The 27,357-nt window shown below is 43.2% G+C and overlaps 1 protein-coding gene across 1 annotated transcript; it reads left to right on the forward strand.

Moving 5' to 3' along the window:
• Positions 1–2,378: 2,378 nt before the first annotated feature.
• Positions 2,379–26,213, forward strand: TIPARP (TCDD inducible poly(ADP-ribose) polymerase). The gene is made up of 5 exons (XM_010170577.2): positions 2,379–3,407; positions 17,802–17,970; positions 19,689–19,870; positions 24,165–24,440; positions 25,452–26,213. The coding sequence occupies exons 1-5, from the start codon at positions 2,470–2,472 to the stop codon at positions 25,897–25,899; spliced, it is 2,013 nt and encodes a 670-aa protein (XP_010168879.1). The 5' UTR covers positions 2,379–2,469; the 3' UTR covers positions 25,900–26,213.
• Positions 26,214–27,357: the final 1,144 nt, after the last annotated feature.

Consider the following 27,357-nt stretch of genomic DNA (forward strand, 5'->3'; position numbering starts at 1 on the left):
TCCTCCCCGTTCCCTCCCCGTTCGTTCCTCCCCGATCCTCCTTCCCTCCCTCCCGCCGCCGTCTCTTGGTAACCCCGAAGGCAACTGGAGAAACAACCCGGGACGCCGGCAGTCTGAAGGTGGAAATACCAGCGCCCGGCTGCAGCAGCTCAGTTAATTTGTATTTTTATTAATTTTTTTCCCCCATCAGGAAGCAAATCTTGGTTTGGAATTATCCTTAAATTGGCTCAAAGCGCAGGAATCCCACCGAGGGGAGCCAAAGCCGGTAGGTTTCAGCGGGGGGAACTCGCGGAAAGTTGCGAGGGGGTCTGTCCCTCGGGGGCTGTTTGCTGCTGCTCTTGGCATTAGCTTTTGTGCTTGGGCTGCTCTTTTCATTCTTTCTTTTTCTTAAAAGACATTATTTTAGAGCCAGTAGACTCTCCTTTTTCAGCAGAGGAAGAGGAGGTGTGGTTGGTGTGAGATGGCGAGTACGTGGGGACTGTAATCTCCCATCAAGAGATCTTCCTCTGTTGAAATATATTGTGCAAATACAGCATTGCTCTTGGTGATCGTTAATGTTGTTTCTAAATAATTGTGGCTGATTTGGGACGTTAAAATACTGAAATAGAAATGCTGACAAATTCTGATATACTTCATTCTATCTTTAGGGTTGTGGGGGGATTTGAGTCTTTACAGTAAGGCTGTACTTTAAAAACAACAGCACAACGTAAATGATAATCAAGTGAGCACTGCCAGTATTGAAATAGCATTAGCAATATTGCTGAAAATCACAAGTCACTTATTTAGCTCCTGGGCACTCCTTGAACCTGGGGAGATCCTCTTGCATATATCGCCTGGGCTGTTAAACCTGGGCATGGCAAAGTGCAGCATCCCATTCCTCTCAGAGTTGAGGATTCTTAAACCTTTGAAGTTACTTGAAGGTTTAAGGTACCCTTGGTGGTTTAGAAAGAGAATTGCCTGGTGTGTCTGTGTTAGAATTAACAGAGATACCAATATTTTTTGAGTTTATTTTAACTGGCAAGCAAATATATGATTGCTTTAAATGTAATTAAAAAATGGAAAACTGGTGAGGTATAACTTTTTCCCTTTTTCCTGGCAATCCTGATGTGCTGTTTCCCAGGGTAATGCAAAAGCCTCATAAATGAATGTTCCACAGTAAGGAAAACTCAGTGAGAAATTTTCCGGAGCAAATTGTCAGTAGTAAGAATTTATTGTCAGATTTTTTATGTTTTCTGGGATTTTGTTTTGTCATGAGAAGTTAGTTTGCTTGGAATGCATTTATCCAGGAAGTAATCCTTAATGTGCTCCACTCTAAGCTTTGAGGCTACGTACGAGGAGATTGAAGAGGGTTTAATTAAATGTAATCAAACATTACAAGATTCCTGATTAAAAGGTACAGAGCTTGCTTTCTGGTGACCTACGAGACATAGTATTTATTTCTACTTTAGAAAAAAACCCCCAGTTTTTCATCTTGCAAATATGTTTTTTTTCTCTGTTTCTGAGTAACTAGCACCCTTTTTGTTTTTCTTCCGTGCCCGGGTGTAATTCTGGCCGCCTGGCCTTGCGGGAGGCGGCGGAGCGCGGTGTGTCACCGGAGGGTGATGGAGTGCAGCCTGCGCATCTGAGTCAGGGCGAGAGTGCGTGGGCATGTGAGAACGGCCGTGTGTGTGTGTGTGTGCAGGGTGGGAGTGTCTGGGCATGTACCAGACTGTCAGTGTCAGATGTGCCGCAGGAGGAACAGGGTGTAAGCACTCAAATTCCTTCTTGTCTTAAAAAAAACAAGATTAACTCCTGGCCCCTGCTGAAGTCAGTCCAAAGTTTCCCCGTTGGTTTCAGTGAAGCCAGCAGTTCCCCAATGATGGGTACATGAGAGCCTACGAGAGAAGCTGTAGGTGAATGAATGCCATGGGAGTGTGTCAGCTGCCTGTTTATTTGGTGGGAGAAGAAATGGTGCATGAACATTTAGAATGTGGTGGGAACATTCAGGGCTGTATGTCTGCTAACGCTTCTGTTCTCAGGTCTGTGTGCGAGGGAGGTGTAGAAATGAACAACGCAGCCTTCACTTTTGTGGAATATAATGAACTGAAGTGCTGTTTATTATTAAACATCATCACGAGGAGGAGGGCGTCAGACCATCCCCCTTTCCTGCCCCCCCTCTGGGGACCGTGTGTGCGTGCCTGGCTGTCTCTGAGATCTCATGTGTGAGAAGATGATGAGTGTGTGTTTGGGATTAATTAGCCTGAGTTTAGCTGGTTTCATGCTTTACGTGCCTAGGGGCTGCCCACAGTCACAGAGAAGGGAGGAGTTTGCTGTTGCTGGCTCAAAATCCTCTCTAGGGGTGATCTTGTTCGTGTCAACCATGAGCAATTAGAGAGATTAACTGTCTTGTTTTCCTTTCTGCCCTAGATTGATTCTTGTGAGGCTCTGGGACATTTGAAAGTGATTTGGAGAGAGCAAAGTCTGTGTCTGATGGACACGGAACCAAAGCCAGCGTGTGTTGTGCAGCCCGCTCACTGCCCAGGAATGAAGTGCCCTCCTTCAGAGGACTTTCCTCCTCAGATAAGACTGTCTGAAAAGATACCACCAGTGAAGCCTTGCTTCAAGAAGAAGCAGCAAGTGCAGAAGAGACTGGACACAGAAACCCTCCGGGCTTTGCGGCCGATCTTCACCAGTTTGCTGGGAGCTGGGACCTTGGATAGGGTCTTTGTGCCCCGAGGCCAAGGTGACAGTCACAGTGATTTGTGTGAACCTGCCGTGAAAAAGACTCTGGAACTTGGTACTTCTTGCCCCCAACCAGTAAGTAACGTGACTGTGCTGGTGCCAACAGCTCCAGATGTGCAGAGTCAATTGCCAGTAGCTCATCCTTCTTCTGGGCACCCTGAGCAGGATGTCCAGGCAGGAGAGCAAGGCTTCTCACCAGAAACTGCTCCTGGAACCGCTGCTGATAGTAGTAATGAATCATTCCAGGATCATCCTTTGCACCCAACTTCTAGTGATGGTGCAGCGTGTCCTTTGTTCCCAGACAAGATTCTGGAAAGCTACACATCTGGTTTATTCCAAGAGAATGGCTGTCCAGTGCAATACAACTTGAACCCAAGCAATAAATTCAGTGCTGGGATATTCCAGGATAAAAGTGAAGAAGCTTCTCTTGATCTGGTATTTGAGCTCTTAAACCAGCTGCAATATCACACCCACCAGGAAGACGGAATAGAAATCTGTGTGGATTTTCTCCAGGGCACTTGTGTTTACGGCAGCGATTGTCCCAAACATCACACAGTCTTGCCTTATCATTGGCAAGTGAGAAGGACAGCAACCCAGAGCTGGCAAAGTGTGACCAATGATTCCCAGGAGCATCTGGAAAGACTCTACTGCAACCCTGACAATGATAGGATCAAAGTGAAATATCGGTAGGTAACTGAATTTACTCCCTTACTAGCAAAGCCAAGGGTGCTTAACCGAGCAGTGGTGCAGAAATACAACACTCTGTGTTCTCTTCTCCTGATATTTTATATACAAGTGTTTTACAAACCCTGGGATGATGTTACCTGAATAATATCTAACAGCTTTGCCACAACACAAAATTCTTGCACGCCTATTGAAACTGCTGTTTATCATGTGGAAGGTATTCTTTGAAGCTGAAGGACTTTGAAGTGTGTGAAATAAGAAGACTTCTGTTCTGTAGAAGTTGAGCGAGTTGGGAGGCTGTTGTGTAACGTTGTACTTGTTCTTGACGCTCCTAATTAGTCTTTTCTCTGTATTAGAAAAAGTGGCAGCACAAATGAGCTTTTGAAACAGCAGTTGCTTTCTGTCCCTGTGAATCCAGATGGACTGTATGCACTCCAAGCAGAGTTTTCATGATTATGTTCTAAGCAACTCAAATCAGAGACGTGCTGTATTAAATCTGGAAATTTCCTATAGCTGCTAATATATGGTGACATTTCAGCTAATTCACTCTGGGCAGCCTGAGCAACACCTTCAGAAATGCTGATCATCTGTTTAAACTATTTATTAGAAGTTACTGTTTCCTCTAGACATAGTAGTGTTTGTCTAGTCATTTTCTGACATTAGAAAACAGCTTTTAAGTTTCCCTGGGTACGTTATCCATTTATAGAATCAGAGAATGGTTTGGGTTGGAAGGGACCTTCAAGCTCATCCAGTCCCACCCCCCCTGCCAGCAGCAGGGACCCCTTCCACTAGACCAGGTTGCTCAAAGCCTCATCCAACCTGGCCTTCAACACTTCCAGGGAGGAGCAGCCACAGCTTCTCTGGGCAATCTGTTCCAGTGTCTCACCACCCTCACAGTGAAGAACTTCTTCCTGATATCTCATCTAAACCTCCCCTCTTTCAGCTTAAACCCATTTCCCCTTGTTTTGTCATTAACTGCCCTTAGGCTTGATCCTGCACCCTGAGACCTCAACCAAAACTTTTGTGATGCAGGTTTCATTGTGGGTAGTGGTGGGGAGTGCTGGTGTTCACAGGTTCATCAGAGCTGTGTAGTCCATGTTCGTGTGAGTGCAGGGTGGAGACTGCTTTCTTATTTATTTATTTTTTTCTGGAGGAAGCATATAGTGCCAATTTCTCATATCTTATCTGTCCTGCCATAATCTGTGAGCCTGGTGCAACTCATTCTGGTCATGGTCAGTTCAAAGCAACGCTTCCCTGGTTGCCTTTGCCATCTGAGTCCTGGTGTGTGTGTTCTCACTGCTCTTCTTCCTTCCACTTCCTGAAGAAAGTATATCCCTTCTTCCTTAAGATTTTCATTTACTACACTGAGTTTCTCATTAGGCACCAGAGATCAAATCTAATCCTTAAGTCAGTGTCTTAATTTCCACCTAACTTGATGTTGGTGAAACTCAGGCTACATCAGCATATGGATTCATCCTTTTTCCAGAAGGCAATACCAGAATATAGATACCCCACACTGACAGTGGAAGTGAAGTAGGAAATAAGAATTATATGTAATAGGGAATGATTGTATTTTATAGAATTGCCTTGGGGAAAAAAAAAAAACAAAACCAAAAACAAATTACCCCCAAAAAGAAAATCTTGTAACTGCATAGCAGATAAAATTTGCTGTATTTTACAACAGAGAAACTTCCTTTTTTCCAAGTATTGGAAATGATTTCTGAAAACAAAGCAGCAAAAGGAGAAATCAGACAAGCCCATGCAAATAATTTAAATGAGAGCTCTGTGCAAATGAGCAAAAAGTTTTCTTTTTGCAGCCTGTATCACAGAATCCATCGCTCCACACATGATCTATGTGTTCTAAATGATGGGAGTTAAGAATGATTAATTTTAAAAGAAACAATGCTTCATAATTGCTTAGTCATCTCCAGCCTGTCCGATGGGATGAATAGCGTTGTCCGCCTTTACACTTACTGTGCAGGTTTCCAGTCTGGTGGGTATGTTGCTCTCTTGGTACACAGAGTTTCTGTCTGTCTGTCTGAACCAGTGGGGAAGAAACTTCTCGGGCGTGTTGGCAGATTGGTGACACCGTGTTACTGTGAAGGGAGCCAGGGTGATCCTGGAGCACCCAGGTGTGCTGGGGCTGCAGTCGCTGTGAAACTCTGCTGTGGAAGTGGGGGCAGGTTCTTTGAATACAAACTAGATTTCACCTCGCTGAGGTGAACTGGCTGCTCGCTGAGTGGCTGCCTGACTGTTTTCTTTGGGTAAAAGTAGGCTACTGAGACTAAAATGATTTTAAACAGCACTGTTTTCTAACTAAATTCTGTTTTGAGCTACTCATTCTATAGCTTGCACTCTTCTCTTAAAAGACTTTGTGAAGATCTTTGCTTCAGTCAGTGCTACAAAATCATGCCCCAGTGCAAAGCTGGATGACTGTTGGAAATTTATAATTTATATATATATAAATTATGGAAATATAAATTTATAATATCCATTGACTGTGGAATGACTTCTTGGCAGTTTCTGTAACTCTTGTGTGTATTTCATCCCTGGGAAGACCTTCATGCTTGTGGGCAAGGATCAGCGAGAACCTAAGAGTGAAACTTTAAGACTAGAGCTTCTGATTTCAAACACTGACTCTGAAGTGTCCTAAAACTTAGGCTTAGCATGGTTTTAAGTTAAATTTTTTTGAACTGGGGTGTATATGTTTTATTATGCATCGCCTCCAGTTTCTTCTTAGGCAACATCATCTGGTACGGGAAGAACCTGCCAAAGATATGGACTGCTGGGACACGGTGTGACTCTTGATGGAGTTCACTGGTGGTCACTGCAACCTGCCTTCCCTTCTGTTCCGGGGCGATGTTGTGTCTCCTGGCAACAAGATGCAGATAGCAGCATGTTGAACCTTGCCGAGAGGCTCGCAAACATGCTAGGACAGCTCATCGTTCACATGGTTACTGCATTATTTGGCTAAAGCTATTAATCTCTTGTGGTCAGACTAGCTTTACAGGCCTATCTATACAGATTGCATACAACAAGGAAATGTCTGTTCAGCAGTTTGCATGTCCAAGAAAGGCCGTGCAGAAGCCACCCTGACAACCAGTGGGTGGTAGCTGTTTATTCTCCTTTGTTTTAAACACGGTTTATATGGCATAGTAAGTACTGGTTGCAATCTGCATGCATAATATCGTCAGCCTGTGCTGCTCCAGGAAAGTTGGGCTGTTGAAGAAAGTGTTGGGGTATTGGCTCAATTAGAGAATGAGCTCTAAATTCAAATATGATGTTCTTCAAGTAGCTATTTATATAAATCTTTCTTAATCTCAGTGTTACCGAGGTGAGTAATGTAAAGTATATATTCACTTGTTGCATTTCACCTGAGGGAACATGATCTTAGAGTAGGAGAAGTGGCAAACCTTGTTGAGTTACTTCTTTGTAATATTAGATACTTCAGCAGTTTGGCCTCAAACTAAATATAAAACTATCACAAATTGTTTGTATTTTTGCTTTCTTAAGTCTATCAAGCATTTAGAACCAAATACCAAGCTTTCAAAACTAATGGGGGATCATGAACTTAAGCAGGTTAAAATACTTGGAAGCACTCAGTTTTCTTCATACATGTGAGGAGAGGCCCTGGAGAAGTTCCAGCTCGACGCTAAGTATTTGAGAGAACAATGCCAAGTACTGCTTTCCAGCATGAGAGCACCCAAGCTGGGATATTTTAAGATGCTCTTAAGTAAGGGGAAATACTTGGCTGCAGAGCTGAGCAGGTTTTCCCCCTCCACACACACACACACCTGTCCAGTCATGCATATATCGCTTTTCAAAATAAGCAGCATCGTTACTGATTACACGAGGATTTGTTTAAAACAACTCTGCAGTTCCTGACCCATCAGTTCCCCTTCTTTGGCTGAAAATTCCACCCCTTGTCTTGGCAAAGAGACAGCCCCGTGTGCCATGGGAACTGCAGCCTCTGTTCAACGACCCCAGCATGTCCCAACTCACATGAAACACCTTCTCAGAGTTGTTTCGATTTTTTTTTTTTTGTTTTCCCCCTGTAATTTCTGTATTTTTATGAATTTTATGAAACAGCTCCTTCTAGGTAGAAGAAAACATCCAAAATGCATGGCTCTGCTCAGGGAAAAAAGCAGGTGGACCTCCAATAGTACATATTCTGCCTGGGAACAGTTGCCTAATTACTCAGTGTCCATGCATGGTTCTTGGATGAAGTCAGAGTAAATCCTGTGTGTTCCCCAATGGGGTGGTCAGTGTGCATGTGGAGGCACCTAGGAAGGAAAGGTAAGGACGAAAATAAATGGCAAGGAAACTAGTTTTCCTTCCTCCTTGTGTTTCTGGGATAACTCGTCCTTGTGTTCATGGGATAACTCACTTTTCTGATGCTGTTAGAACATGCTTATATGATTTTTTTAAATTGTTCAGAGCACAGTGGAAGCATTTCAGTCATTGAGGGACTTGTGCACATGGTCTGACGACCTGAATAGTTAAATTTAGGAAGTTATCTTTCTGATTTGCACAGCTGCCACAGCAGTGGGTGAGATAACTCATGTGTTATTGATAACACCGGAGATGAGAAAACAGCTGAAATCCACTGTGCCTGGTGATTTTCTGTGTGCTGTTTCTTGAATGTACACAGCTGAATGGTTTTGAACTTCTTTTTAATTCCTTGCTAGAAGGAATGCAAGACAGAGACTCTAAATAAAAAGCATGTGGAGTGATTTTAGAAGTGTTTGCCTTGTGCTTGATAATGGTACGCTCCAGCGAATTCCTGTTTGCTCCACTTTACAGTATCATTTACATACGAAATAAAGCTAATTGGCTTCTAGCTGTACAAATGGAGGGAAGTTACAAGCGTTCTGCTGAGCTGCCCTGGGAATCAGCAATCACTGGTGTATCCCTTTTCTTGTTTCACGTCAATAAACAGATTACAGTTTTGGAAACAGCTGTCACCTGGCTTCCCGTCGAGGTCACTCTGTTCCCTGGGTGCTGACGGTAATAAACCAGTCCTTTCAGAAACAAAGATTTATAATTGGTGAAACAGATTGCTCAGAAGAGTTGCTTACAGGTAACGCAGCAGCCCCAGGGCTGTGGCATTGTCTGCCTGCCCATTTCGGTAAGGATGAGGAACAGAAAGAGGCTCTTACAATGATTTGCTTAGCAGGAGCAGTGATCGTGAAGTTCCTTCCTAGTTGGTACATCTAATTTGTTGAAATCAGGAGGGGTTTGAGCTGAGTAGGAATTGCAAAATTTGACACTCGTAGTCAGAATGTTTAAAGGAATCCCGTTTTGGGAAGCTGTGTGCAGAGGGTGTGACGTGAAATATTAACATTCAGAAACTGGAACATCCAGAATTGGTGGTCACTAGTCAATATTAGCCTCGTGGTTGAGTATCTTACCTAAAGCATTGATGACATCGATGCAGCTTTGCTATTTATCCTGAGTCTCAGAGGTATTTTAAATCCTGAGATTGGATAGAATTCTAAAAAAAAGAAAAAACAAAACAAAACCAAAACCCAGTGCAGAACATTTCTTAAAAATGGGGCTTTAAACTCCATCTGAGTGTTCATATTGCAGATTTGTGGCGGTGAATGCCTCTCTTGTGATGTGAAAACCCCATCCTGTATCAGCTCTGGTGCCACTCAGAGCTGTGCTTGTGCTGTCTCTAGAACATCTACCAAGATAAAAATGGAAGCTAACAAACAAAACTCTCTGCAGAACGTATCCTCGTCTGGTGTGGGTAGGAGACCTTTGAAACCAGCAATCTACCTCAGACAAGGACATCCATGTTTATCCTCTACTGCAAACAGAAAATGTAACTTGGATTTGAATTATGAAATATGGTACATACAGTAATCCTTGGAAGACTTGCATGGGTTTGACATCCTCATTGCTACAGATTTTTAGAACTTCACAGTAGTTCACACCAAAGAACCACTTCAGCCCAGTGTCTCATGTCCAAAAGTGGCCAACAGTGGGTTTTTTTGGGAAGAGTAGAAGAGAATTTACTTCTCAGTGCAGTTTTTAATCTTCCAGCAGTCATGCCTCAATGACTCGATGGTATCTCTGTGTGTGAAAGAACTTGGTGGATTTCCTGCTGCCAGGAGAGATGTGGGGCCAGGCTTTCATCTAAGCCGTGTATCTACTGGGACCAGTGTCCCAGCAGTTGTTTCAGATCTACACAAGTCAGGCTAGAGCCTCTCACTGTGAAAACAACAGTGGATTGCTTTTGGAGCACCTACAGTCACCAGTAAAGGCAGGAAAACCTGCCTTTCCAGCTTTTAAAAAATAAATAGAGGAAAAGCAGTAAACTACTCTACTGATAGATTATTTCTTTCTCTTTTGAAGGGTAAGGGTAAATCTGGAACACCCTTCTTTTTTCTGAGTCTCTTTCACTGTACTCCTCCTGCATGGCTCTCAGTCGCAGCAGAGAGAAGCAGCGTGACATGACAAGGGAACAAATTAAGTAAAATACGAAACTAATTTCCTGGCCTGTCACCTGCTGCCCCTCTCTTCAGCTGAGGAACATGAGATACTGATAAGATCAAGACCGCGGGATCGTGTTTACCAGCTTGTTTTTGTTGCCCCGGTGCAAAGTATCGCTTCTGCCAGGGAAGGTTCCTGTTTTCCTTTCACGCTCCTTGTAGCAATAACTAGGATTTGGCTGCTTTTTTTATTGCTGTATTGTGAAGAGCTGTTTGGAGAATGTCCCTTCGTGAGTGTTACCTGGGCCCTTGCTCACTCTTACTTCCTGTGGAATTGCTATTGGTTTTGATGGGAGCAAATTTTGGCTGCTGTTGTCTAAGATCTGATGTTTCTATGTCAAATGTGCAGTACTTCTGCTTAAAAAGAGAGATCTTATTAAGAGGATCTCCTTGAGTGAAGTTCAGTTTCATCCAGTGGAGTTTAACCACTTGGTGCCTCATGCAAAGCTGGACTGTAGCCTGCAACTCCAAACAACTGTTTGCTACAAATAAGATGAAATATTGCCAATTTTGGGTCACCAGAAAGTGTAAATGCCTGACTTACATCTCCCACAGTTGCTGAATTCGATTTGACTGATCTTTCAACCTAAACTACCAAAGCTTTTCATACCTGTTTGGATCTTTTAAGCTCATTTGTTCCCCTGAGTGGCTTTCAGGTTGTTGCTATTGCAGAGAGGAACTGGTTTAGTCATAGAGAGAAAATCAACAGTTTCATCATCTAAGTGGTGTTTAACTCTCAGTCTTGCTTTGTATCACAGCTGTTCTGATGGGAACCGAGTTTCATTTCCTGTACGGACCTTTGTTGATTGCTAGGTTTCTTTTTTTTTCTTTTTTTAATTTTTTCTGAGCCCTGTTTGCGGTAAGACTTTTGACATAGAACTGAACTTAGGAGAAGAGTTCAAAACCACATGTGTTTTCATAGCACTTACAAAATATTTCTCCTAGTCGTGTATTTGTACATAGCATCTAGCAAACATTTGTCTTACTGAATGGAAAGAGCAGGAGATTCACACATTCAGCTGCAGCTCTTCAGAAGAGTGAGGGCAAATATCCTTATTTTAGCAGACTACATTCATCTGAAAAAAAAAAAGACTTCATTGCTGTAACTTACTAGTAGAGGTACCTACTCAGTTCGGTGTCCTGAAGAGGTTGTGTCTTTGTGCTATTTCTTACAGTTAGGGTACAGAGAAAATGCAGCTTATTCAGGGAACCAGGCTCTGCTATTGAGAGCACTTGTGGAGTTTAGTTTGAACTGCGCCGCTGTACACCACCACATGTGGGTTTCTGTGCTATATTCTTGAGAGAGTTCAAGATGCTTATTCTTTCAGTGCAAATAATTCCATTGAGCTGCTTTATTTTATAAATAGAGACCTTTATTTGGTTAGTTGGTGAAGAGAAGCTCCTAAGAAATCTCTGTTCTCACCTCTGTCACAGATTCACTGGGGGACTTTGAAGAAGGTAACAGTCTCTCTCTGCCTCTGTCTGTCCCGGGGAAAAATTGGGACAGTAATTCTCTACTTCAGAAGCAAGACGAGGCAAAGTTTTGTGGTGTTTGCAAGGAGGTTTAATACATTTTTCCGTAGAGGAAGGCAGCGTTTTTCTTACTGGTTTCAGGCTGTACTGAAGGCTGTTCCTGCCCACACGATGCAGTGGGAGTAGCACTTTGCCCCACCAAGGTATTTGAATACATTTCCTGCTTTCCCAAACATCTGACAAACTGTAACCGTCGTCATCATCTCCTCCCCGCTCTTCTCCAGACTGATATTTCCACGTACAGACTTCAAAGTCCATGAGGAACTACACTAGATTTTATTTTTTTTTATTGTGTGAGTTACAAAATTCTCATTTTCCTTAACACAGACTGCCCGAGAAAAGTGTAAAGACCCTGTTCATGGAGCTCGTCTGTTGGAGATGGTGCAGAGGAAGTGGTGGGATGGGTCTGTCTGTTTTACCCCAGCACACAGAAAGGATTTTAATTGCTGGGTTTGTGTGTATTTGTCATAGTCCCCGAGTGTTTCATCGCCGTTGCCCGTGAGCATCTCCCGGAGGTGCGGTTAGCCGTGCTGTCACGTGCCTGTGATGTGTTAAGTGTTCTCTCGTGCTCCTTCAGGGCATAAAACAAAGCTCCATGTGCCTTGCTGGTTGCTTTTTCCCCCCTCCTAATCTATATGTTATCCATCATCTATACGTTATGGAGGTTACCCTTTGCTTTAGATAGTGTGTGCTGTACCTCAGAGGCAGTAAATCGTTATACTGTGTGAAGTTAAACTGATGTTGTGCTAAAGAACATAACCAGACGTCACCCTGAGCATCTCACGTTCTTACTGTTCTTGAGCCCTAAATTTGGGGTCTGTTGCCTCTATCGAGGCCTTTGGGCAGTTGAGAGGTACAGTTGTCAAATTTGCTTTCATCACCGGGGTCTTAAAGCTGAAGCCAGGAATGTAATCACACAATCACTTGCTCTAATCACAATTCATTCTTTTTTTTTTTCCCCCCATGGCTTTGCATTATGTAAGCTGGTAATAGGCTTTTTAATATACAGAGGAAGTGCTTTAACTGAAGAGCTATTATTAAACAACTCTGCTAAATATATTGCAGGATTTCAGAGCTTGAAAGCCAGTGAATGTTGTAATTTGAAAAAGTTAATACTCCTGAATAGAGAAATACATAGTTAAAAGGATGTAAATGAGCATTGGAGTAATATATATTTTATGTGAATCAAGGCTTTTTTTGCAAAAGAGTATCTTTCCTTATTCCTAATGTTATCATTAGGAAAAAAAATTGAGTATGCTTTTGGGTACACAGTGTGTTTTTCAGATGCAGTCACTTAAATAAGTGCATCTGTCAAAAATTTTAATCTATATAAAATAATGCAGTGTTATTCCAAATAGCTTATTGTGAAATAGAAAATGTGTGTGGAGTTAAAAAGTTTTTAGTTAAAATATTGAGGGGAAAAAATAAAACACCATTGTGTAGATTTCAGGGTGTTTAGATATTTTGGTCACTCAATTTCCCATTAATATGAGTGGAAAGTGACGTTCTTTACCAACTTCAAAAATAAATTACCATTTTTAAAGCATCTCTAATTTAAGAAAAGTTTGAGTTTCAGGAAAATTCTGCAGAATTTTGTTATATTTATGTTACATACAATTTATGTTACATCCTGGAACTACTGAACCTTTCCCTGTTCACAGCTAAGGGGAGTAGATAGAGGATACCTCACCAAGAAATATCTTGACCATGTTTTTTCTTCAATCAGTAACTAGAGAGTGGTTTTTTTTGGGTTCTGAGCTGCAGCTCTTACTCTGTGAGGAATTTCAGGCAGCAGCTCCCTCCACAGAGCCGGTGTCTGTCCCCATCTTTGATGGCTGAGTGATGGGTTTGTATTCAAGAAGCTGAAGGCTCGTGCTGGGGGCACAGGAGCCTGGTGAGCTCCGCTCTGTGTGGCTGGGACACTGAGAAACACTCTGACCTTTGCAGTCAGACAGGCTGCAAAGACTCCACAGACTGGTGGAATTGGTTGTGTTGGGTTCATGGTTGGACTTGATGATCTTAAAGGTCTTTTCCAACCACTACGATTCTGTAATTCCATATAGGAACGGGAGTGCTTTACATGTTGTATCACACATGGGCTTTCAAGAAGAATATTTGAAGGGGTGGTGACCGGCTGTTTCGGTGCCTGGGTTCTTGGTGCAGTGATTTGTCAGCAGATGACAATGAGTGACGACCATCCTGTCCCTCTCAGTTGGCTTACAAAGGAAGGAAAACTTGATAAAGAAGAGGCAGAAACAGTGAGCTACCAAAATGTAAATAATCCCAAGCAGCAGACATTCGGTGCATTTCTCAGTACTGAGAAATAATTTGGCAGGTTCTAGACGGGTTTCACAGGAAAACATTGAGCTTTCAGAGAGGCTGAGTGCCCATTAGCTCGTTTTTAATCTGAAACAGTCTGTTGAGATCCGTAGGCGCACACTTAGCTGTGCACAGATTTTGTTGTAAGGGTGGACAGACACTGGAACAGGTTGCCCAAGGAAGTTGTTGATGCTCCCTCCCTGGAAGTGTTGAAGACCAGGCTGGATGAGGCTTTGAGCAACCTGGTCTAGTGGAAGGTGTCCCTGCTGATGGTGGGGGGGTTGGAACTAGATGATCTTTGAGGTCCCTTCCAATCCAAACCATTCTATGATTCTATGAAATAACCTACCCCAGTTTGTTTTACTGGGACTGTGTGTGACGTTTGGCTGTTGCTGGGGCACTGCAAGGAGAAAGCTGTGTGAAAAACCAGTTCCCCACCTGTTCTGCAGTGAGAACACGTCTGCACACAAACTTCTGCACTGTCAGCCTGGAGTTTGAGGAGGTCATCCTGAAGATGTGCTTGCTCTGCATTAAGGGCACGAGGAAGAGCAGTCTCGTGCTGTGTTCATCTCAGAAAGTGTTCTTCCCTCCCCGGGGTCTCTCCCCTTGCCTTGCTTTGATTGTCCTTGCTGTGCTACCGAGCCACGTGTGCCTGTCAGAGATTGGATTTTAACGTGTTAAACCCAAGTTAGAAATGCCCCAGTCATGCATTGGAAGCTAGCCATGTTTCAAGTGCCTGTGGAATTTGTTTCCCAGTCTTCAAAATTTCACAGAGCTTTAGTGCTTTAGGATATTAACTGGGATGGGATTACTTTTAAGAGCAAGCTAGTGGGTAATCTTTCTTTGTGTTTAGACTATATGTTGATTTTCAGATTCTCTTGACTTTGCTCTGCATTAGCATAGAACTACTGCAAACACTTTTTCATGCTCAGTTTTCACTACAACACATGCAACACACAAGGTTATAATAAAATTAAATGATCTTCTGGGTTTTTCCACCTTTAAAATAAAATTATCTACTCCTAAAGAAAAAGTTTTCCATTTCTTTGCACTTTCTTGGAGGTCACAGATCTTTGGCAAAGGGAGAACCGTGTTATGGTATTTGACTTGAAAAGAAATCAAAGTGAGAACAAATGCTTGAATTGGGAGGTTTTTATTGAGAAATATCTTTTGGGGTATTTGTTTCATACAGTACTGGGGCTCTTTATTTGGGACTTGGATTTGTAGGTGCAACATAAACTCAAACCAGAGTCCAACTGCTTGCTCCAAAAGGATAATAGAAACCATACCAATTTGTAAACATGCTTTTCTCAAAACAGCAGCTTTGTTAGGCACTGGAATTCAGAATTGTAAGATGATGTTTTGATAAGAAACAGCAAGTGTCCCTAAAGCAGCATTAAAAAATATTTTCATGAAGAAGTTCACTCAAAAACTCCTGCTTATGGTGCTAAATAAATCATACAACAGCTTGGTATTTCAGAGGGATGATTTCCTCATGATTTCACACATTGTTTTCAAATAAAGGAGGTTGTAGCTTGTTGTTTTGGAACAAAATGACTACATACCAGGAAGGTGGGGTGGTCTGGTACTAGGGGTTTTTTTTTTCACTCCAGAAAGTATGTGTGGTTTTTTTTAAGCCCTACATTTATTTCCAGTCCCTTTGTTACTGGTCATTTCTTTTGCTTAGTGCTGGTTTTCCTTCTGGCTGGATCTGTCGTGTATCACTGGGACCTGATGTTTGTCTTGTCATGCTACGGTGAGATGCGTTTTCTCCAGTGGCCACCAACACGGTGGGCTGTGGAACATCAGCTCAGACGAGTATGTCAGACTTCTCGGGGTGGGATGCAGCTTGGATGGGAAGACACAGGTTATTAGAGTGCAACTCCTACCCAGAATAACTGGTTTCCTCCTGTACTCATGTTCTAACCGTAGTGATTTTGTATGTTGTTGACCCAAATAGGGAACATGTTGTTGAACCTTCCGTGGATTTGGTGTAGTAGCGTCGTCTTGACAAAATACTTATCTTAATCAGTGTGGTTCTATGACAGTTTTTAGAGAACCACGTGCAGGGAACTGGCAAAATGTTCTTTTTTGGTAGTAAGTTCTCAGCGTAAAGGGGAAGGAAGCTGGAGCCACTCCTGCCGCAGGCGGGGACAGCCACCCTCGGGGGTAATGGTCAATGGAACCAGACAAGGGCTTGGTCTGAGTATGGTGAGACCTACCAAAAAGAATGATTTGTGTGTTGTCCAAAGAATTTTGAAGGTAGTTAGTGGAGTTACAATTTTAAGACATTTGACTTGACTTTCGGGGACTATTCTATCTCTTTTCTTTAAGTCTGTGTGAGCATTTATTGAAAACAAAGAGAGCAAGCTAAACTGACCCAAACAGTGGTGGATCCCATCCCCTGATTGTGAGCACGTAGGAACAGACACGTTGTCCTTTTGTCCATGCCAGGAAATCACTGGATACTTCAAACTGTGCCTAGCACTTCACAGACCCAAATGCAATTAATTGATGATGATAAACACGAGGAACAGCGAGACACCTGTACCTCCCGTTGAGAAGTGAAGGATCATTCCAGCTCATCATCATTTTGGAAAGTGGGAACTCTGTGTTTTCTGTGAAAGTGTTATAATAAAACTCTTCTTCAGCAGCTGTACCAGTAAGAGTGTGAAACAGCTCGCAAAATCCCAGCCATTCTCAAGGAAATCTGCATTCATCAAATCATATAGATGTTTAGAGTAGCTGTCACTTGATGTGCCAAAGCTTTAAAAATAAACTGTGGATTTCAAGTATCAGCTTGGTTTATGTTTGCTGTTAAGAATTCAAAGAAAATATTTTGTATAATCTCAAAAGCTGCATTTCCAGTTGCCAGAGTTTAGTAACTGTTAATGAATAACAGTAAGCTGACAACTTGTAAAGAGATTATAAAAGTAGAAAACTAATTATGTAAACAGCTTTGTTTTGGAAATATGTTAATCCCAGTTCTGAAAGAGTTACTTTTGTAGGGAGCGAATATTACTGTCATTTCTTTCGGTTTCTATGAATTTCTTAAGTTCTTGATTGCTCATAAACCAGTGATTGTCTGATGATCTGCAGAGCTTTAGAACTCCATCCTTTCCTTGAGAATGTTCAGTGATTTGATGTCTCTTAACACTGAGGAACGAAGCAATGTTAGAAACTGTTTGCTGAGCCGTTCCACGGTCACTGTTGAACATGACTTTGTCATGTGGAGAGGAGCTGCACCTTTATTTTCTCCTTGAGATAAGGTGTGTCCTCTGGTCCTTAGTCTGGTTGTTAGATCCTTTTGGAAGTGCCAGTCGCATATTAGTGAAGCTGCATATTAGTGTTGATTTTTGTAGCAGCAATATAGCTACTCAGGGGAAAAAAAAAGCCAGTGTTCCTCAGCAGAGGCTCCACGGTTGTGAAATCCTGTTTCCTTTTCCTATTAAGCTAGTTCTCTTCTGCTGCACGTGATGAAAGATCACTCGAACTCTCTGGTGGATTGGCAGCAGATGAGCCTCATCTGGAACTATTTACATTTTCTTTTCTTCCCTGAAGCACTAACTTTCACAGGAATAACCTTTTGGATAGGATGTGTCTGCTTCATCAGATATGGTCGTGTGATGTATTTACTTAGTTTGCTCAAAATGTCAAGGATCTGTATATTGATTTTTGAACAATTCATGCATACTGAATAAATACCAGTGCACTAGGAAGACTGCTGACTTTATTTTTTTTGTCTCTCTTTGCTGAAGACCATGGTTTTTCCCCCATTGTCCCTACAGACTTTTTTAAAGAGTTACTTTGTCCTCACAGCTCTTCAGTGTCCTACTCTATCTGGTTGTCTCTGTGTTGTGCCCCCTTCAACTCTTGGGACATCCTCACGCTCATGGGGGATGTGTGAGATGAGCACAGCCAGACCCAGGGGGTCTTGGAGGAGGACTGTGCCAGCTCTAGTTCTGACTCTCTGTTTTATTCTCTCTCAATGATATCTTTAATGGATTACAAAAAGTGAGAAATCTTTGTTTTTCTTGTTCTTTCCAGGGGACACGAGTTTTGGGTGGATTTGAATGTTATGAAATTATATGAAACTGTTGAGTTTGACCAAATGCGGCGGCTGTCCACACCTTCCTGCCCCAGCTCCAGCACCAACTACTACACAGTCTGGAAATACTTCTGCAGGGACCACTTTGGCTGGAGAGAATACTCTGAGGTATTGAACACGTTCCAGGATCCTGCTTTTGGGTTGTCACCCAGAACTCTGTGTGCAGTATATAACCTAAACTATAGATACATTTTTAGACTGTTTCCTCCTTGAACGTTCAGGAAGGTTACTAAGAGTTATTGTCCAGGAAGATAATAAAGAAGTTCAATGTTGAACTGAAAAAGCAATAAAGGAGAACTCTGCTCTGCTGGGCTGCACCTTGAATCACCCCTGAAAACGCCAGAGACACAGAGGCTGATCAAATTGCCAGAGTTGAGGGCAAACTGGCTCATGTCAGTACCAAAAAAGTCCTTTTTAATCCCTAGAAATCTGGTTTTAGGACAGAGGGGACAGCTTTCTGCAGCCTTCTTACCAACACTGCTGCCATTTAGCTTTTCAGTTTATTTATGTGTCCCCAAAGATTTTGCAACACAGGGCCTGAGCCTCCAAAGTCACTGATCCAACCCTTTGCTGTCCCAAAGGCTGCAGCTGGACGGTCCCACAGCTGCCAGACCCTGCTCCTTGGGGACCTTTTCACAGAATTTCCTGGATGGGAAAAGCCCTTTAAGCTCCTCGAGTCCAACCATGAACCCAACACTGACAAGTCCCCGACTGACCCATGTCCCTCAGCACTGTGTCTACACGACTCTTCAATCCCTCCAGGGATGGGGACTCCACCACTGCCCTGGGCAACCCCTTCCAATGCCTCAGAACCCTTTCAGCAAAGAAATTCTTCCTCACATCCCATCTCAACTGCCCTGGCCACAACTGGAGCCCATTTCCTCAATGCCTAGTTTCAGTCTATTCAGCAATGGTTCATGCACGCTCATTCCAGTGTCACCATTGCCCTTTGGTCTTTAACAGCCACAGTTTTCCAGATCAAGTTTTAAACAGGCCTTCCCTCTTCCAACTCTTTAACCCCAATTATAGGCACAGAAGTCACTTCCACTGTCCAAGTCTTGCTCTAGACAAACCCAGAATACTTCTGTGTGTTCAAGTCAGCTCTCCAGCAAGCCTTGTAAATACCTGTGGTAGTGAAGAGCTCAGCTTTGGCTGACCAGAGCTGTACATAATATTTTGAATAAAACCTCATCAGTGTCTTATAATTTTAGCAGTACCAGAAATACCTCCACCAGGGTAAACTGGATCACATTCCTCTTTTTCATGTGTCATGCTGACTTTAGAAGCATGGCAGGGAGCTTGAGGCAGAGCACTGTATGCAGTGTGGGGCTTTGCAAATGAAAGAAAAATGACCCAAGAACTGGAGAGAGTCTGGAATAAAGTACCACAAATAATAAGCATCTTAGGATGTTTGACCTGTGAAGAGAAGTGGGTTTCTCTACTGTAGAAAATAATTAAAAAAGAGAATATATTAATATACAAAAGATTGTTCTACAGCAGAGTTCTGCTTTGCACATTGAGCGAGCAAAGATAAAAAGTAAGTGGTGTCAAGGGGGTTTTAGGTGAGATATTGGGAATAACATTTGATACATAAAAATCTGATGGCACCAGATGGCAGGTTGTGAAACCTGCCTTGTCAGCAGAGCGTATAAACAGGTAACGAAACGTTTTCTAGTGGTGAATGTATTTGTGCCTCAGAGCCAGGGAAAGAGAGGAGAGGGGAAGGGAGTAGAGAAAGGGATTCTTCGAGGCCTCTGGCCAAAATATGAATTTTGAAGTATGTAATTTATCACGTGTTTGTTGTTGTTCTCATTTTCTTGAAACAGCCCGTTGTAAGATTGATAGAAGAAGCCAGCTGCCGGGGTCTGAAAGAGGTGCGGTTTGTTACCTGGCATAATCAGTATATCTTAAACATCAAAGATGGGTTCCAGCAAAACGCCTGTTTCAGAAGAGAAATCAAGAGGAGACCCCTTCTGCGCTCCTGCGTCGTGCTGATGCCGTTCTTACAGTACGTATCCCAGCAAAACACGGGGGAACTTTGCATTTGTTCTCCCTCTTGGTCTGTCTGTGAGAGTTGTATTCCTTAAGGTTCAGCAAGGAAATAGGCTTATGTCATTAGATAGAAAAATCAGAAGAAATAATAAAATATCTTAGCTGTACTGGCAGCTTTTGCTTGTCATTTCTCAAGGTAAGTATTATCTGAGGAAGTCCTCACTGCCAGGCTTTGTTTGTTATTTAAAGGTTATAATGTCCCTCGTGGATCTCAGAAGATCAGATGAAGTTCCAAGTTTGCCAAAGTATTGTCCAGCTTTCAGCGTTTCTCCAACTGTAGTGATTGCCAGGCTGTCAGCTCTAGGTCCCATAAAAAATGAGTGTTGCAAAACATTTTCTAATTTCCAGGCACAATTAAAGCCTACCTGGTTTTTATTGTCATCTCAACTGGGGTTGAACACGCTTGCCCATCAAAGGCGGAGTGAGGAAAGTGTTGCACTGTACTCGGTTTTGATTGCAACTCATAAAAATGCCATTTCTGTGATCTCACCAGCACAGCTGGAAACGTGATTGTCAGAGTTGAGTCGTTAGGAAGGTAGAGTCCTGTTAGCAAAGGGGTGGGAGTCATTAGCCTGACTGGCAGCTTGGCATGCTGGGCCCATCAAAGGAGCTTTAACTGCTGCAGTAGGGCCAGAATGCTCATTAACTCGCAGAGTCGTTAACGCATCTAATTGTGAGTGAATTTGGTCAGAGCCTCAAAAGGTGTGGTTGTTAGAAACACTTTTAGATGAAGTTTTACAGGAAGGAAACCTTGAGTTATTAAAGAGATAGTGGGAGGATGCAGGTAAGAGAGACCAAGTGTGGGCTTTCTGGTGATAGCAATTTGAATTCTCATCTCAATGAAAAAGAAGGCTTTTGGGGTATTCTCCTGATGTTTTGCTACCAGTGACTATTTTACTACAGTGCAAGTCTATAATTTTGAGATATTCTAAAATTATGCAATTCCCACAAATTTTAGTGGACTCTTGAGGGTTCTACACTCGTGAGGGCTTGACCATAACTGATCGTGCCAGCTACCCAATCTATCAACTGAGCTCTGAAATGTCTGTGTTCTGCAGTAAACCTCATTCTTCTTTTCTTTAGCTAAAGACCTTGTAATGCTTAGTGAAAAATCTGCCAATTCTTAGAGTGTTTTAACTATTCACAGGAGCTATCCTTAAGAAGTCAGTATTTGCCTCCACTTATTACACAATGCTACCTGAGAATTTTTTTATTTCCCTTCCCCTCCCACCTGCTTAAATCTGTTAGAAAACTGGGAAAGCATTCTTGACTAGAAGAAACTGTGGGAAGTGGGTGATAGTGCTTGGCAAATGTTGACTTTTTAATGGCTTCCCTTGCGTAATAAATGCTTCCAAATAATTTATACCAGTCAGAAAAATCAACAAAGTACACCAAAGGATTGCAGTATTTTATTGTGTTGGATGTCTTACTCATTAATCCATAATTTACTGTTAATCTGTGCTTGGTCTTGCTCTCCATGTGTGAGTGAACGAGGTTCTGCAGTGATATTTTTTACCCACTGACTTTAGGAGGGGGAAAAAAAATAAATCAATTCAGACTGTAATATTGCAGACTGCTGTTTTAATAGTCACTCTGAGAAAAAATCCATCTTCTGGGTTTCTGTTAAACTATTAATAAGCAGTGAGAAGAATTTTGAGTTGAGTCAAATCCATGCAAATAAAGTGACGTCTCTTTTTAGCTTCAAACAGCAGGTGAAAGCCACGCGAGCACTTTTTTAAAGAGTCTCTCTGCTCTGAGAAGCCCGAGTGCTGTTACAGTTTACTGTCTCTCTGATCCAAAGGAAATGTATCAGTTTAAAAATAGACCTTTTCCCCACCAACATTTTTTTTTTTTTCTAGGGCTGAAAAGCTCAACCTGCAATCAGAAAATCACATTATTTTTAGGTCACACACACAAAAAAATCACACACGGTTCTTCCAGGCTCGTCTATCGCTAGCATTAAACATTCTGAAAGGCAACCTTAATTGCCATTTCAGTAGGGGAGAGGTGAATAGCCCTAGAATTCATATTAATCTAGATAATTAGGCTGGCTCTGCAGAGAGCAGCAGGCTGACGAGCAGGGACCATCAGCAGTTGCTCTGTGGCTGTGGCGGTGTGGCTGGAGAGCAGGCTGGCTGGGCGCAGCGCTCGCCCTTACCGGCGTGGCAGGCAGCGTCGTGCCTGAACAGAAGGTTTGATTCCTGCAGAGTCACTCCAGGGGAAACGGCTTCGCCTTTGGCAAAGCCTGGAGAGGTTGGTTGTTCTCCAGGAAACTTCCTTTTTACACAGACAGCCTGGGGAATCGAGTTCACCTGTCGCTCCGGTGTGCAAAACTCACCCGCGTATACGCGGGGAAGCGGGATGTGGCCTTGGCTGATGGCAAACCTCAGCTGTCCCAGGAGGAGTGCACAAAGAGATTCACCTTCCCCATTTCCTCCTGGTCAGAACAGGTTTTCTCCTGATGCTTTGGTAGTCATGTGTTGGCAGAACACAAGTGACCCGAGAACTTTCATGAACTTTAATGTTCATTAAACTTTAGTTTTATTTAAGGTCCTCTGTGGGGTTTAGAGACAAGGTTCACCTTGGGTCTCTCCAGCCAGGCAGTGGGTACCTCTGGGCAGACGAGGTGCTCAGGGTCATGGTTTAGAGGTGGAATTGGCAGTGTTGGGCTTATGGTTGGACTCGATGATCTTAAAGGTCTTTTCCAACCACTATGATTCTGTGATTCTATGACTCCATAGTCTTTCCTAACAAGAGCTGCCTACTTCTGAGTGCGCCTGACCCAGCTGCATTCATTGCTGGTCGCTCCTGGACTCAATAACAGCTTTTCCTATAAAAATACTTTGGTAAAATACCCATCTTTTCGATGAAATTTTGGGATAGTTCCATATATTCTTGCAACTGAAAGGGAACCTTGCCAGCTTGCAGAAGCTGAAGAGCTGGGTACTTATAGAAAGCAGAGCCTGAACCTGCAGCTTTACATGTTGAGAGTATTTTCATTGACGTAAGAGGGAGAACTCCAGTCAGGAAGGATTATTGCATTGAGTAAGGCTTGCTCGTTCAGATTATCATCAGGGGAACATAAGCCACAAACACCACACTCTTTATCTAAATTTAGCAGCTTCAGGAGTGGGAAAAATTCCACAGAGATGCAGGTAATTTATTAAGAACAAAGTCTTGCCACATTGGATTTTTTCTGGTATCTGTCCTGTGTTCCTGGCAGGGCCGTTACAGGCAGCAGCTCCCCTCCATCACCCCTTCCCAACCTCCCACCTGGCAGCATTCCCAAGAGGAGGGGCCGGTCTGTCACATGGAAATAAGCAACTGCAAATGCAAATCTACATCTGGCCTGTGCAAATGGAAATCAGAGAGCCTTCCTCAGCACCCTACGGGGTGGTGCTGGACACAGCATCTCCTCTTCTGCATAATGCAGCGAAACAGCAGCGAGTTTTGCCTAGAAAATGTTCTTGGCTGGGGTTATTTGTTAGTCATAGTGTACGAGAAAGTACATGTTTCGATTCCTTGTGTTCTAAGGAAATTAAGTCAAATGTTGCCACATTATTAATCTTTTCTTATTCTGTGTGTTAAAACCTCTAATAGTTTATAGTTAACATAGAAAATAATTGTATTCGATAGCGTTCTGCCTGTAGTTTGTAACCACACCCCAGAATGGGAATCATGACAAGAGCAGGTTTTTAACCACCACCAAGCAGTAAGATTTCACAGAATCCCAGAATTTCCTGGACTGGAAAAGCCCTTTGAGCTCATCGAGTCCAACCATGAACCCAACACTGACAAGTCCCCCACTAACCCATGTCCCTCAGCACTATGTCTACACGACTCTTCAATCCCTCCAGGGATGGGGACTCCACCACTGCCCTGGGCAACCCCTTCCAATGCCTCAGAACCCTTTCAGCAAATAAATTCTTCCTCACATCCCATCTCAACTGCCCTGGGCACAACTGGAGCCCATTTCCTCTTGTCCTAGAGGAACAGCATCCCTGGAAGTCAAGATTTTGTTGTTAGTTTTATTATGGATTTATTATAATTATTATGATGGATGGAGGAGTTATTAAAGTAGCAGCAAGAGCTGGTGTGTTTGCTCTAAACAAGCATGAGCGAGGTGTAAATTGTTACAGAACTGAGGAGCAGCAATTGCTTAAGATACGTTGGTGATTAAATAAATGTGATTCGAAGCTCTTCTGTTTGTGAATGTTTTAAGCACAAATTTTTCCTCCTTCCCCAACTAGGACCTTAGGCGGCAACTCTCCAGTACCCTCCCCATCAGCTGAACCGGCTTCCTCCCATCTCTTATCTCCGGCAGCTGTTACCTCTCCAAACTTCTATCCTGAAACCTGGATTAGTATGGATCCGTCTCAGGACTTCATCCAAGTGCCTGTTCTGAAGGAAGATAAAAGCTATCGAACCATTTATAACCTGTTTCACAAGACTGTGCCAGAGACCAAATATAAAATCTTGAAAATTCTGAGAGTGCAGAATCAGTTTCTTTGGGAGAAATATAAAAGGTAAGATCATGCAAATACCATTCTGTTACAGTGGTGGGAAAATACCTTAAAATACATAATTTGGGCTGTAAAATGGACATGGATCATTAGGTAGAATACACAAACTCCAGGTTTTCTGTAGAAAAGGAGCGTCTCCAGTTGAAAAATACTGAAAAAGATCTGAAATTTCCCATGTAAGAGGCTTCATATACTGTCTGCTCCAAACTTCTGTAAAATGTATCTTCACAGAAACTTCAAAATAAGTGTAGGATATCAAGTTGAAAAAGCTTTGAGTTCACTTCCAAGCCAAATGAGGAGGCATAGTTTTCATCCAACAAGCTCTGTGTTGGAGATGGCCCCTAGTGCCTTGGTTCCCACCGACCCAGGGGCTTACAGTCGTCTCCCAAAGACCAGACCCTGTGTCAGTCAGTCCCATTCAATCTGAAGATGCCGTGTCTGAGTGTTCCCACCCGTCAACCACGCTGTAACTGACAGGAAATCGGATTTGTGGCTTCTCTCTCCCTTCTCAAGCAAGGGAGAGTCCCAGGAGAAGTCAAGGGACGGGCGGTGTGAGCGGGGACTGACTTCCTCACAGTATTTATGCTGCTCTCGAGCATCTTCCCCCACCCTGTCTCGCAGTGATTCCTCCCCGCAGCCTCTTCTGGAGCTCTCCTGGGATTTAATTTTTGCACAGCCCTTGTTATCACTCTGAGGACGTTCTCCTTCCATGTCCGAGGTGAAATACAGGCAGCGGGAAGCAGGCACTTCTCCAGCTGCTTTGCCTTGGCTGCTGTGCAGGTGGGAGCTCTGCCTCCAGCAGCAGCAGCAGCAGCTCAGGGCCTCCCAAACATCCCTGCCTCACACAAAAGCTTCCTTTGAAAGTGGAAGAGCCACTCTGCTGTCCATACCCAGATATTTTCCTGTCTCCTTTCAGCCCTGCTCTTCCCGAGGATCCTACTTTTAAGAGCTGTAGTGAAAACTGTTTTTCCCTTGCAGACAGTGCTCACCTTCACTTTCCATTTTCTATTCCAGGAAAAAGGAATATATGTCCAAAAAAATGACTGGGCTTGACAGGATAATGAACGAAAGGCATTTGTTCCACGGCACCTCCCAGGACGTGGTAGATGGGATCTGCAAGCACAACTTCGACCCGCGCGTCTGCGGGAAGCACGCCACCATGTTCGGACAGGGCAGTTATTTTGCCAGGAAGGCCAGTTATTCCCATAACTTCTCCAAACGCTCCCCCAGAGGAGTTCATTACATGTTCCTGGCCAAAGTGCTGACGGGAAGGTACACGGTGGGTAACCACACCATGAGGAGACCTCCACCCGTGAACCCCGGCAGCATTACCAGCGACCTCTACGACTCCTGCGTGGACAATTACTTTGAGCCTCAGATTTTTGTCATTTTTAATGATGATCAGAGCTACCCGTATTTTATTATCCAATACGAAGAAGTTAGCAACACTGTCTCCATTTGAAAAAAAAAAACAACCCCAAAACCTGTGCTGCTAAATTATTCATTTTATTAAACTTCTTATCTGGCATTTGTAGCAGTTTTTGTGGGGAAAAAAAAGTAAAAATTGGACATAGCAGAACTGGTGAAATGACTTGCTTGGAAGGAACGAAATCTCAAAATAAAGAAAGAAGATCTGAAGTGACCAATTGTGCACTTGCTGGTTGATTATGTCTGTGCAAACTGTAAATATTTTTCCATTGTTTATAGTTGACAAGCTGTGCCTTTTGTTATAAAACACTGTTTATTTATGTTAGTAAATATTCATGTTTCAAAATGTCTCTGTGTGTGTGTAATTCCACTTGTGTTCTGTGCCTGTTAGAGCAGCTAGAAAATTCCTTAGGCCCTAAAATCATAGATTCATAGAATGGTTTGGGTTGGAAGGGACCTTAAAGCTCAACCAGTCCCAACCCCCCTGCCAGCAGCAGGGACACCTTCCACTAGACCAGGTTGCTCAAAGCCTCATCCAACCTGGCCAAGAACACTTCCAGGGAGGAGCAGCCACAGCTTCCTTGGGCAACCTGGGACACTGTCTCACCACCCTCACAGTGAAGAAATCTTACAAATGGCCATTTCTAGCTCATCAGAACCAGGTAATTTTCATCCCAAGTATATTAAATAAGAGATTCTCCCAAGCATTATTTTTTATTAACTGTATTTCAGAACGATTGGGAGAGATGACAAAGCTCACGTCCTGCTTGTGCTTCAGATTATTAAACAGGACAACACAAATAAATAGATGGTTTTCTAACCTCAGCCCTGAGGGAAATGGGGAAGAGGTGAGTGTGGCACCCAGCCTGTCAGGGCTTAAAGCCTTTTCTTGGCAAAGGAACCCCAAAGAGAGCCTGGTGTTGATGAAGATTTCGCTTTGATCAAGGATGAAAATTTGTGTTAATGCCACTTAATGAGGCTGATATTAAATGAGTTTAAAAATGATCGAAAGATTAAAATCATTGTCAACACATCATCCTCGTTTAATCAGGGTATTAAAACGCAGGAAAAGTTCAGTAAATAATAATTATCTCCGTTCCAACCCTTGGCATCGTTTGTGTCCTTGGCTCAGGCTGTTTTCCTCTGAGTCACCCCCGAAGCACCGTGGCTGGGCAGAGCCTGTGCCACCTGCTCACCAGCCACCCCAGGAGCCAGCTCACCTGCTGACTGTCACTCGGGCCAGCTCCACCAAGGGCATCGGCCGCCCGTCACGGGCTCTGCCGCCTCACCGGGGCTGGCACGGGCTGGCCAGCGTTAGAAGATGTTGGTTGCATGGCTGGTGCCGTGGTTTATAGCGAGATTAACTTTGATGCTTCAGAAACGTTCACCTCAAGCAGCCTGAGGTGGATCCCAGAATGGCCTGGACTGGAAAAGCCCTTTAAGCTCATCGAGTCCAACCATGAACCCAACACTGACCAGTCCCCGACTAACC

The sequence above is a fragment of the Antrostomus carolinensis genome, unplaced genomic scaffold, assembly GCF_000700745.2.
Source record: "Antrostomus carolinensis isolate BGI_N321 unplaced genomic scaffold, ASM70074v2 scaffold43036, whole genome shotgun sequence".
In the NCBI taxonomy this organism is placed as follows: Eukaryota; Metazoa; Chordata; class Aves; order Caprimulgiformes; family Caprimulgidae; genus Antrostomus; species Antrostomus carolinensis.